The 14201-nt window shown below is 26.5% G+C and overlaps 1 protein-coding gene across 2 annotated transcripts in view; it reads right to left on the bottom strand.

The window, feature by feature from the left end:
• The window catches only part of LOC100206623 (chromatin assembly factor 1 subunit A-B), a 95505-nt gene extending 86752 nt beyond the window's left edge, over positions 1–8753 (bottom strand). The window contains exon 1 of one of the 2 annotated variants that reach the window (XM_065816801.1): positions 8633–8753. In XM_065816801.1, the coding sequence (XP_065672873.1) occupies positions 8633–8741 (109 nt within the window). In that variant the 5' untranslated portion in view covers positions 8742–8753. The remainder of the gene's footprint in view (positions 1–8632) is intronic. The other variant, XM_065816802.1, reaches the window with a different exon arrangement.
• Between the last annotated feature and the right edge of the window lie 5448 nt (positions 8754–14201).

Genomic DNA, 14201 nt, shown 5'->3' with positions numbered 1-14201 from the left:
CACTGAGTGGCTTGGCTCTAGTGTCAGTGACTCTGCAGACATTAAAGCCCACAACTTTTGCCTTTCTCAATCCCTAAATAGTCAACTTTCCAACTCGCTTTCCAGGCAACCCGAATCATTTACCTTTTCCACTTGGCTTATGTCTTGTTTCTGATCCTTGTCAGTGTTCAATTTCTCCACATTCACCCTTAGGTGCTTCTGATCACAGTTTGGTCTCTCTAAAACTATTACCTCATTTTTCTTCATCATCTGAATCCCCCTATCATTGTACCTCTTACAACTACCTAAAAGCTGACTGGGACTCTTTCTGTAACTTTCTTTGTGATTCGATTCCAGGTCAACTCTCACTCTTGTCCATGGTTTTCCTCACATTGTGCTGCTGCAATTGCCAATCGAAACTGTTACTTCCATATCTATTTTCCATATTACTTCCATGTTACTTCCATATCTATCAGCAAAACAATTCTCCAGAAAACAGACATCTGTTTATTGTCTAGCAGTAGCTAGAAACCATTGTAAAAAAGTTTGTCTGTCAATTGCCTGCAATCTTCAGGCCATGAAACCTTGTATTTTGTTACAAAAATTAGGCTCTTGTGACTCCTGGAGAATCTTTAATAGTTTCAATGATAAGGGCAAATCTTTAATTCCACAATCTTCCAGATATTTTCACATCTAAGGTGGCATTGTTTGCTGATGATACTACCATGTATTCTTGTCGTGATAAGAAGCCAACACTCTCTGATTGCTTGGAGGGGGCATTTGAGCTTGAAAAGGATCTCAATTCTGCTACAGCATGGGGCTCGCAGTGGCTGGTGAACTTCAATTCAGATAAAATTCAATTTTTTTCAGTCAATCATTATTGCAATAATTTAGATCTTCCTATATTTATGAACGGTACTGTACTCGACGAGTCATCCACTCTTCATATTATTGCAATAATTTAGATCTTTATATATTTATGAACGGTAATGTACTCGACGAGTCATCCACTCTTCATATTTACATGCTCTTATCAATGAATAATTCAATGGAGATTTGTCACAAAAACTTTTCACTATTGAAACAACAAATTTATTAATAGTCAATGAAAGATCTAGATCTTTCAACATTTTCCAGCTTCTGCATTTTTCAAGGACATCTGATTTTACAATAACTTCATACAACTTTATAATTATTTCCTATACATCAAAGTATAAAAATGGAATGATTGGACAGCCTGTCTGGTATTCGTTCAGAAAAGAAATGTAACTTGGAAAACATTACATGATCTTGAAGTGCTTTTTTTAATCACATAGCTTTTACATTTTGGTTATTTGGATTTAGATAAAGCATTCCAGAAAGAAAATAAATTTTTCAACTTTTTCCACACTTCGATCAACCTGTTAACCATCTTTTTGTAACTCATCTAAAATATAAATCAAATACCATGTAGAAACATTTTAAATCATAATTAGTCATATTGGTTCTCTTGTCAACACTTTTATATCAGTCAGCGAGTCAGATGTTTCACAACAAACTTTATTTATCTTACTATAATTGCCAGTAACTAAATGTCATGCAAAAACTTGATTGTCTTAAGCATGTGAATTCATGTTTTGAATGGAGCTAGTACAGTAGAAGTAGTTACCTTGTTGAGCAGAAGTGAGGACAAAAGAACCAGTAACAGAGTTATAGTCTTCTCTCCTTGCAGGATTATCATGTAAAATAAAAAATAGTTTCAATCAAACTTGTACTGAATTGATTGAAAAATTTTAGATTGACATTGGGACCATCCATTGATATTTGGTATAGCGTTTTTATTTCCAAATTTTTAACAATACCCTTGAAATGAGTTAATAAGTCTTAATGTGTTGTATAACCTAAAAAACTTGATCCAAACTTGATAAAAAACAGAGATTTACACGATTTCTATGAACATCCCAGAATCTAATATAAATATCCTAATATATAAATATATTAGGATATTTATATTAGATTAGAATCTAATATATAAATATATTTCAGAAGCTTGAGTGACCTCATTTAAACTTTCATCAAAAGAATAGACATATATGTCTGACAGTTTCAAAAATTCTAACAAAACTGAAGTTTTGCTTCGACCCATCTGAAATTGAGAGGCTATGGCACTGTCGGGAAACAGAGCAGTAAAAACATGGCTTAAGTTATCATTTGAACATTGAGAAAAACTACTATCCACATTTTTAGGCATCCAAATAATTTCAGCCTTAGTAATGTAGTTTTTGACACACGAATCTAATCGTTTTTGTTTTTCTGTAACTGACTCATTAGAGTCAAAAAAGACAGATGGTAAAGAACTTTCCTCTTTTAGTTCTACAAAGAATTCTTTCATTTTTCTTAATTCTATATTGTGCTTTGCTCCTTTTGCATGATTTGTCAAGGCAGATCACCCACTTGAAGAGAATCCTATTGATCTGTGGCAAATCACACATCTTACTTTAGTATCATCTTTAAGACCTTTCTTTAGCTAATCTTTAAAGTTATCATCGCTCAACCAGTCAACTTTAAATCGCCTTTGAAGCTTAACTTTTTTAACTAACTCCATACTTATACTAACTAAAATAACAATACTATTCTAAATTAAAAATAACTTTAAAATGAATTTAAACTTTAAAATGAATTTAATGATTTTTTATTTTTTATTATTTTTTATTAAATCAAAAATTATTTTTTATTTATTTTAAATTAAAAATTATTTATTTTTTATTTATTTTAAATTAAAAATTATTTATTTTTTATTTATTTTAAATTAAAAATTATTTATTTTTTATTAAATTAAAATGAATTTATGAATTTAAACTTTAAAATGAATAAATATTGTTAGTAAGATTTAAAATAACCTTCAAAAATTAATAGCAAAAATTAGGCAACTAAACAGCAATTAAAGAAAAAAATTCTAGTTTTTCCATCATCAATGTTGCTTAAAGAATTAATTTCCCAGTTTTCCAGAGCGCTTTTCAAAAACAGCCTTTTTTCCAGCAGAGTGGACACCCTGAAATCTGTTATTTCACATCTCCTGCATGGTTCAGATTCTGCAACCTCATCTAAAAGCAAAGCTGAATTGTTTGCTAGGAACTTTTCATCACCTTTATCTCTTGGTTCCACTAATCCCATCCTACTTGATATAGCCAACAAACAGGTTGATTCATTCCTTTACATTCTTATCACTCTAGTATCTTAAGTGATTTTTGTAAACATAGTTGGACCTGCTCTTGCTGCCAACCTCCAATTATTGTCACATCGTCAGAATGTTGCTTCTTCTTCTCTTTTCTATAAATACTATAATGGGCGCTGCTTTAAAGAGCTAGCGTCTTTTGTGTCATCTACTAAAATTTATTTTCGTGTTAATTGTCATTTAATTAAGTCTCATCCTTTTACTCCAACTGTTTCTAAGTACTCCAAAAATTCTTTTTTGTTTAGTTTTTTCTATCAAAAATCAGTTCTTTGGAATTATACTTTTATACAACCTTTATGTTTAATGAAGGATTTTCTACTTACGACATTATCTTAGGGAGAGGAACTCAAAAATTATGGATAAAACACTTAAAAATTAAACACTTTCAAAATAATTTAATACTTTATATTTTTTGAAAATGTTTATCTTGAGATAACTGAAAGATATGATTATGAAATTTTTTCCTAATGTTCTTATGTAACAAATGCCATAAAACAAAAAAACTGCAAGGGTAATCTTTTTTAAATCAGATTTATTTGCATTTAAAGTTTTATAATTCTAAACCACAATTCATATACTAATTTCTTTAAAAAAATCAGCAATGTATGAATGTTTTGCAATGTAGCAATGAACAGTAAGTTTTTGTAACTTTTATTTATTAGAATATTAATGAAGCTACTTGTGATTTTTTGTTAGACTTACTAGCTCAGATTGGTCTGTAATCTTCCATTGTTTGTAATCTATACAATAACCATCATCTTCATCAATATCTTCTTGAGAGTTGAACTCATTTTTAAGATAATGTCTTAATATAGAATCTTCTGGACACAAAGGGCAACAATGTATCATGCATTTCTGGTTAGCCCTACTACAAACAAGCATGTAATGCACCGTTTTGGACGATTTGAGCAAAAGTGAAAAAAACAAGTCTTTATATCAAGATTCACTGGTTTTAAACTTAGCATACAGTAAATACACATACATACAATGAGATATTTCCTTTCCTTTTTCTTTTTTTCATGGAAAGATAAAATACCATTTTTCAGCTGGAGTTTGCATGATATCTGCACCAAAATTAGTAACATTAAATTTTTTTTCTGTACATTTATTAGACCAAGGTATTGGACCCAGGGTTAATTGAATTTTCTGATTCCATTTGAAAGTTAACATTTTTTCCTTAATTTTTCCTATAAGTATATCCATATCATTTAATTTACATTTAACTTTCTTAGATATATTATTGAAGGAATCTTCTTGGCTTAACTGATCAGGATCTTTATTTAAAGTCCTTAAATAACAATACCTAACTTTAGTGTTTTTTGAACATGTATTGATTTTTTTTTATAGAGAGCAACTCTTGAGTGACTATTCACAGCATGTGTTTTGAGAGTACTTATGTTCATAGCCGTTAAAAAACAATTGAGATTTAAGAAGTTCATTATCTTCATCTTCATAAATCTGGCTGCAAGTCGATTCTCCTGGTCCATCATCCTTAAATGACATCAATTTAATTATACATTATGGACATATCTTTCTCCAGGAATAACATTAATACCGATGTTTTTTAATTTTCCAGCAAGTTGTTTATTAATTTCTTTACATTGTCCTAAAAACACAAGTGATAATTACTACTTCAGTAAGTACTTTGCAAAAAAATCTAGCATATATAATTAAAATAAAGTTTAAAAAAAAGCTTCATGGTTAACTAATTTTCCATTGTATGAATTAAATGGATCACAGCAAGTTATGTGAATTGTAATGTAATTAATGTTGTAAGTAATGTTTTATAGAAACATATTCACGGAAGCAAACCATTGAATTTTCATTACTTTCAATGCAAGAATGACTAATTATCAGGTCTCTACATAATTGAAATTTGAAAACTTCTTATTATTAGATTTCATTTCGTTTTTGATATTTTGATTTTCAAATCATTTTTGATATCATTGGATGTTTGTTTGTGACAATTTTATTCATTTATTTATCCTATTGGACATCTTTCTTTATCACTAATATTTTTATATTATATTTTAGTTCTGTAAGAAATAATTTTAAAATAATTATTTGAACATAAAGGTTGCATAAAGTGAAGATTTTTAATATGAAATGCAAACAAGTTTATATATTGGAACTGTACCTGAGATTCTAAAAAAATTTTTTTTAAATGCACACAAAAAAATGTATATAATTTTTTTTTAAATTATTAAATAACAATTTTGCTTAATTTTTTTATAAAAACTTTCAATGCAAATAAATCAGATTCAAAAAAGAAAACCCCTGCAGTTTTTTTGTAATAAAGAGTTTGTTATATATAGAACCATCAAAAAAAATTTTCATCTTTTAGGCATCTCAAGATATACTACTTTTTGTAGGGGGCATCAAAAAACTTATAAAAAGTGTTACACCATTTTGAAATTGAGTTTTTATAGGGAAGCTTTAAGTTCGTGAGTTCCTCTCCCTAAAAAATAGTTAGGTACAAATTTTCAACGCTATTGAGCAAATATTTCATAAGTTCAAGCTAATTGTGTTATGTAATTAGCTTAAAAAATAAATAACGCTGAAAAAAATAATCAAAAAAGAGACTGAGACTGAGTATCGATATCTCTGAAACTGTAAGGAGTCAGATGTTAAAATTTGGAGTGAAGTTTTCTTTCATTAATATAAGTTTGTATTCCGAAAATTATCAAAACGGCATGGTACCAAGCATTAATTAATGCTCGGCACCGAATTGAGCTGGAATGAGCCTTTATAAACTTCATCTTTTCTCATCCTGTAACTTCCAGCTCTAACAGTGGGGGCCTGCAGCCTTGTTGGAAGTGAAGATGTTTAAAAAATAATAATATAATAATAATAATAATAATAATAATAATAATAATAACAATAATAATAATAATAAGATAAATTAAAATAATTTACAAGAAATTATAATTGGTTTTGTTTCTAACTTTGTTTGATAAAGGTTTATTATTCGTACAGTAAATTTAAAGAATTTTTCAAAACTAAGATTTTCAAAGTTGTATCATAAGCAAGTTTTTTACTCATTCAGAAACACTCTTCATCATGCTGAAAATTCTTTCTACATTTGCATTGTGCGTTGCAAAAAAAAAGTACATATCTTTCTGAATTCTATAGATGTTGTATCATTTCTTTCTTCAAAATATTTAATCCATTTTGAATTAGATGTTGTTTGTGTATTTAAATATAATATACCCCTTTGATAAACATTTAACAGTTCCTTGGTAATTACTGAACATGTGTTTTGTTCACGCTTTATAATATGTCTCACTTGTAATGGTAAAAAAATTTTTTCTTTTCTCTCTGTCAAATTAGCCTCATTTACGTTCATCACTTTCAAAACAGAGTTTGCTTGTTTTTTCAATATTTTTTATATGGCTGTGAAAAACAAACATGAGAGAATTAATTAACAAAAGGTAAGCTTCAGTTTTCAAAAATTTTTGTTATTATTTAATGTCCTTGGTCTTGAGATAAAAAATACAATTTTATTGCTGGATAAATTTCTAAAATTCTGTGAATAGCTGTAAACAAAGATAACCACCTTGTTTTTGAATGATAATGAAGGGATTTGTATTAAACCTCCATTTAAAACAAAAAAAATTATTTAGCTTGTAATAATGGAGTAAAAATATTCAAAAAAAATTAAATTTCTATTATCTTAATAATTAAATATCAAACAAATTAAATTGCAATCGACAATTAGATTAAAAGAATTTTCTGTATAGGCTGAAATTATGGATATTTATTATTTTGAATTTTTTCAGTATCATAGCATCAGTGATTTTTTTTTAAAAAGAGTACATTTATAAAAAGAGTATAAAATTGGAGATATTCTTGCTTACATAGTAAGCAAGAATCTCTCCAATTTTATACTATTTTCAAAAAATACTTTATATATATTTTAAAAAACACTTTAACTGCGAAATTTTTTAAGAATCCAGTTATATGTTGGTCAACAAGGTTATTTTTTCAAATTTACTGAGATTAACTTGGCTGAAAGTAAAACTGAAAAAATTTAGAATCTGGTTTTAGAGTCTCAGGTCTATATCTATTAGATCCATCAAATGCTGGCAAAAAGTGCTGATGACAGCAGAGAATACGAAAGATAATGACTCCTTAACTTTGAGCTGTTATTTTAAAAGCAATAAATTTTATTGAAATAAAATTTATTGCTTTTAATTTAAATTATCATAAATAGAAATAAAAGCAATATTAGAAAGCATTTTTTTGCACACAAAAAATATATTTTGACTTTTGTTCAGCCCCTTCATGGGCTCTTTGCCCTTTCATGGACTATTTGCCCTTTCATGGACTATTTGCCCTTTCATGGGCTATTCTGAACAAGGCGTATTTTTGTATCAGGCTCTGCAAATGCAATATGCTTTTCTTTAAAAATGCTTAAAACATTGACTTGACACATGTAAAAAATGTAAAAATAAAAATAAAAAGTTGAAGAAAAAGTTGAAGCAAAAGTTGAAGCAAAAGCTGAAGAAAAAAAATACAAAGTTTAAAATGTTTTTGTTCAGATTAGCCTTGCGCTACTTTTTTTTTTTTTTTTGCCTATTTTTTGTTTCAATTTTATTTTGTATACAAGTACAACTTATATTAGCAGCTTATAAAAATAATAGCAGCAAATTCAACTATAACCTAAAAAAAAGAGACCTAAAAAAAACCTGTAAAAGCTCCAAAGCTCTTTGGCTATGGCTAAAAGTCCTGAAAAAATAAATATCAAAAAAATTCAAGGCAAAAATACATTTAATTCTGCTAAATAGGGGATAATTATTCTAAAAATTGGAGTATGCAATCTATATTTTAATAGAAAGCTTAAAAAAAGATATTTGATAATTATATGAATGCTGATTTAATAATTTTTATGACCTCATGAAATTCTTTTTTGCACCAAAAAATAGATAAATGTATTTATCTGCTGCATAGCGGGTATCATAAAAAATATTTGAATAAACAAGCTTTATTTTTGATCTCAACATTTTTTTATTTCAAAACAGTTATTCATATTGTTACTTTTGAAACTTAACTTTGAAAATGTAGAAATATAGCAAGAGAATGATTAACATTTGATTCACAAAGAGAACAACTATTACTTATTTTTATCTGTTGTAAGCATATTATTTTTAATATAACTTACTCTTTTTTTTTAATCATATTTATTGTACTTTTTTTATATGTACTTTTTAATTATATGTACTTTTTATGTACTTTTTATATACACTACTTTATTTAATGTACTTTTTTTAGCAATTTTTTTTTCAAAACATTTAAAATTTTTTAACACAGGAATAATAAATAATTTACTAATAGGGATAAGATTTTAATTGCACTGCTTTACACAGTATCATAAAAAGTTTTTAAAAAAATAACAAATAATCCATAAAGGTATGAGAAACATATAACATATTTGCTCACCGTTTTCAACATAAACTGTAGGTTCTTCTAAGTTGACTTTTGGTCTATCAGAAATAAAGACTTCAACAACCTCAGGTTCTTGTTCAGATGAATACTGATTAAATAACATACTCTAGAAAAATGCATATTACACATTAAATAATAAACTATTATTTTGAAGGCTAATTTATTTTTAAAAAATCAGTTCATGTTTTTTTTATTGGAAGAATCATTTTAACTAGACTTTGACTGCAGAACAGTGCAAAAAATAACATGCAATGTGCTCTCTTCTACCAAAGAGAGACACAAACAAATCTGTATTTAGGGGTCACAAGACCTCTAAGAACAGATTTATAACATTAGAATAATTTGAAATAGGCTTAAAGCAAAGATAAAATTATTTATAAAATATATTAAAATATTTAGAAAAACAAATATTTAAAATTCAAAACAAGGAAAAAAATAAATATAATTGCTTTTTTGAAATGATATATTCACAAATTCATGGCAGTTAAAATCATAAATCTTTGGCAATTAAAAAATGCATTATATATATATATATATATATATATATATATATATATATATATATATATATATATATATATATATATATATATATATATATATTTATATATATATATATATATATATATATATATATATATATATATATATATATATATATATATATAATTGTTACACTTTTTCAAAAAGTGAGGTAAACAAAATAATAACAAAAAGTTTTTCTTACTCTTGCTTTTGTTTTTGTTTTATTATTACTAATGGTAAAACCCCTACTTAGAAGTAGTAGGGGTTTTACCATTAGTAATAGTATTACTATTACTAATTGTAAAACCTCTACTACTTCTAAAAAATGACACTATTACTATTAGGAATAGTCCGTTACTATAAGGAAATACTTTTATATTTTTGGCATTTTAAATAAAAATAAAAAAAAAATACTTTTATATTTTTGGCATCTTAAAGACCAAAGGCTATATAGAGAAATTGTAAATAAATACTTTGGAATCATGTCTGATGATTATCAGAGTTTAAGTACTTTACGTAAGAACTTAATTTGCTGGTTAGTCTTTACCTAAGTCAATAAAACAAAATTTAAAGCGGGGTTGCTGTTGTCAAGACTTTCGCGCCATAAAAAAGTGAATTTGACATATAGTTTATTAAAATTAGCTTTTTTTTTTCTAAGCTCAAGAAAAGCGGTTTAAAAACGTTTTTAAATCCTTTAAAGGATTAGGACCTTTGTCGTTTCCTAATCTGGTTTTTGACATTAAACGTTTTCTAAATTAGTGAAAAAACAAATAGTCTAAACTAGACAACCTTAATATTTTCTCTTTTCTCTATATTGTTTATTTTTTCTGGAAAGGTTTTACGAGCAGGGTTGGCGCCAATTATATCAAAATATAACTGACAATTTTCTCAAAATATAACTGTTGTCCAAAAATTACGTCACACATTAGGGGCGATTTTGTGACGATTTGTTACGAGGGGGAAGGGGGGCTCCAATATTGTGACGCAACATTTTATTTTTTTTTAGTTTTAAATCTAGAAAAGAACTTCTTTTAAATAAAAGAGTATCTGACCAAACCAAAACTCTCAGTTGATGTATCTACATGTTGATTGTAAAATCAACTGCGCCTATATCTTACTTAGTCGATGTGTACTCCGCCAACAACTTTTGTTCTCTAACTAAAAAAAAAAAAATATTTCGACATCGAGAGACAAAAGGCCACGTTAACATTGCCGGATGCGAAAAAAATTTATTTATAAAATAATATTTTTGCACGTATATATCGGAAGAATAGTTAGCTATTTAAAATTGGTATTATGTTTAGAATAGCGATGTTAATTTATACAGTTTTACACGGAGTTTATGCAGTTTTACACTATTTGGCTGATAAAAAAAAAAATTAAAACAGACTGAAATAATAATTAATTAACTTTTAAAAAAAATTATAGGGGGTGGGTTACAAATTTTTTTGTGTAACATCGGGGGGGGGTGTCAATATACTGTTACGATGCATTACGAAGGAGGGGGGAGGTAATGTCAAAAATTGAGTGACCTAATTTATGGACGACCCCCAAGTTCCATATAAGATTTTTCATTTAGATGACGGGGAGGCGATCAAATTGTTAAAATTTAAACTTCGACAATATTGAAAAACAACACTTTTTTTATGTATTACGAAACAGTTTTTTAAAACGAAAAACATAAAAATATTTTCATAAAAACTTTTGAGTATCAGCTTTTTGTAAACAGATCAAGAAGCAAAGTCATTTAAAATTTGAATCTTTGTTTTTTTTGTTGTTGTTGTTGTTTTATTTTTTTAAATTATGTTTTCTATAATAAGATAATAAAAAAATAAAGAAATGTTTACAAACAAAAAACGGAGCAGCTTTGTTTTAAGGAAAAATCATGGTTTAAATCAGTTCAAATTTCACGGAATTACTTAAAAACTAGGATATCTAGTCTAGATATGGTCCAAGACATAATATGTCTTGGACCATATCTAGACTAGATATTCTACACACTAAAAAAAAAAGGTAGAAATTTCTACCTTAGAGTAGGATATGTGATATACCCTTAGTAAGGTATAATTTTCTACCTTTTAAGGTAGAAAATTATATTAAAAACAATTATTTGTTATACAATTTTCTAACTTAAAGGTATAATTTTCTACCTTATAAGGTAGAAAATTATACCTTACTAAGGGTATATCACATATCCTACCTTAACTAAAAATTTCTACCTTTAATTTTTAGTGTGTAGTTTTTTTCTAGCTCACAGTTTTGGCAAAACTAATTATGCCAAAACTGTGAGCTAGAAGAAATTCAAACATAGGATTCGGTAGGCAAACCACAGCAGACAACGTTTACTCTCATTCTCAAGAATGAGAGTGCACGCTCCATTAAATTTTTGAATTATTGTTTCTGAAGCCGAAGCCAATCCAGATTTACGAATCCGACTATTTGTTTGATACAAAACTGCAAACCCTTTTTGAGATACAATGTTCGTTTTTTTAAATGAGTTTCTAATTTTAGAAGATCCTGGCAGCATCACCATTCGTCACTTCCGCCATTCAGGTAGAAATTGGATTTTACATTTCTTAAAGGTTTTTCCAATTTTAACTTTTAAAATATTTTTATCGGAATTAGGTTGGCAGTTCCAAATTAAAAAAAGGTTTTTCATAATTATTTTTTTAATTTTCTAATTTAAGAGGGGAAATTTTAGGGTTAAAAAAACACATGTCTCTGATAAATTTTTGTAATAATATGTTATGTATTTACCAGTTAGTAAAATAATTTTACAATCGTAATTAATAAAAGAAATAAAGAAAAATTTACATGACTGGGGCTAGAAGAAGACAAAATTAGTCTTATCATTAAGCCCCGAAAAATGCATCATTATAAAATAACATTTTCCAAGAAAATGCAAAAAATAAATAAAATATAAAATGTTTTACACTATTTAGCTTTTAAACTTTCAAAATATTTAGTAATTTAAAGAGTTAAATTTAAGAATTGGTTAGTAAAGTAAGAAATTATAAACTAAAAAATATAATTTTAGCTGGTTCAATTTACAAATAATTATATTTTAGTTTATCTCAATTCTTTATGTTAATGTTGTTTTAATAAGAGTTAACAAGCAGTTATACGTTATACTAGTTATACTAAAAATGAAAATAAAATTTAGAATAGACTGACAAAGATTTATGAAATGCTTAAGATAAAAATCAAACTTTTGCATTATAGTTATATATAATGATATATTAATTATAAAATTATTTTAAATTTTATTAAATATAATAAATATATATTAATTAAAGCTCGAAAAAGTTTTTTCATAATAGTCTTTTCTTACATGCTAGATGACTTTTCATTTTTCTTGACTTTTTTAACTTAGCGGGAGAAAAAATAAAAAGATTTTTTTCCGCCAAGTTAATTTTCTGTCAACTGATCTTTGTCAGTCTATTCTAAATTTTATTTTCATTTTTAGTCATTTTTCATCATTTTTTATCAACTTTTCTGCATATGCATTAATTAAGTTAATAAAATTTATTATAATTGTATGTCAGTTAATTGATCCAGTTTTTCTAAGTATTTTCTCTAGTTTGTTTTATCTTTGTCATTGTTTCGTAAGAAATGTTTCATCAAACTAACTTGTTCACAAATTACATCTTTTAGTTTTTGAAATATGTTTCTTATGTTAAAACATAAAAAGCATATAATTAAATATAAAAAGGTTATTAATAGATTTTGAGCGCTTTATATAAAAAGTATGTAACTATATACAGAGATAAAAAGCTTATTATTACATCGTGTTCAGAAGGTAAACAAACACTTTTCAAAGTTACTATCAACTGTCCTATCAACCGGATGTTGTCCTTACTACTTTTACTGAAGTAAAGTCAGTCAGGACAATTATTTTTTTAAAAAAAATTGTAAATTGATAAAATAATTATTTTTTTAAAAAATCTCAAAAATCAAACATTAGATTTTGTTAAGTTTTATTAAATAATTCAAAGTTTTTTCCAACTCTAAAAATTAGACTAAATGAAGAGCCCCTTGCAAAACGCGCTAAGTAACAAAAATAAAAAATTTGAATTCATTCCACCTCCACATTCTATATACTGAAATTTATCATCCATTTAAATATTAGACCTATTGAAAAATTTTTGTCCATAAAATGGAAAAGAAAGAATCATTTTCTGTTGATGCACAACTTAGGGAAATACAGTTTTTCGCTGTTTTCTCAAAATCAATTCACTCGTACTTAAAACGTTTTGCAAATGAGCTCCTCAAAATGCGTAACAAATTATTCGAAAAACAACAATACTTTTTTGAATTATTACTTTAATAATTTACAAATTGTTCAAAAAATGAATTGTCTTGATTTCTTTATTTCAGTAACTGATAACCTAGTTTAAACTAGTAAATCAAAAAAAAAATTCTTTTTTCAAATCCATGCTTTATGCAAGCAGAATTCTATTGGGCCTAGAAACTCTATTTTTGTTATCTTTTGTAGAAGGAAAAATTACTGTTTTTTTTTTTTTTTTAATTTAAAAATTACTGTTTTTACTAAATTTTTCTTTTTTAACTTAATAACTTAAGACTTATTAACTTAATAACTTAAAACAATAGGTTTTTAACTTAATAACTTAAGACTTATTACTTAATAACTTAAAACAATAGGTTTTGAATCGCTGCGCTTTAATGTCTTCGAAACAGCAAATAATTTGCAAATTAATGATTTTTGTGACGTAATACGCAATTCATATCAAATAAATAAAATATATGGGGAAATACAAATTAAATTTTTGTTAACTTAATTAACTTTTTTTGGTCAAATTTTTCCATTTCCTTGTATTGTCATCGAAAATGATTAAGTGTGCAAAATTTGAGCAAAATTGGTTGAGAAAAAAGCTTTCAAAAATTGATTTCAAGTTTTGTGGCACACAAACATATATATATATATATATATATATATATATATATATATATATATATATATATATATATATATATATAAAGTAACCTTATATAAAGCATGGAAAAATGGTATTATTTT

Source organism: Hydra vulgaris, chromosome 13 (assembly GCF_038396675.1).
Source record: "Hydra vulgaris chromosome 13, alternate assembly HydraT2T_AEP".
NCBI lineage: Eukaryota > Metazoa > Cnidaria > Hydrozoa > Anthoathecata > Hydridae > Hydra > Hydra vulgaris.
Note: the sequence above shows the minus strand (reverse complement) of the source record. Positions and strands in the feature narration are given on the sequence as shown.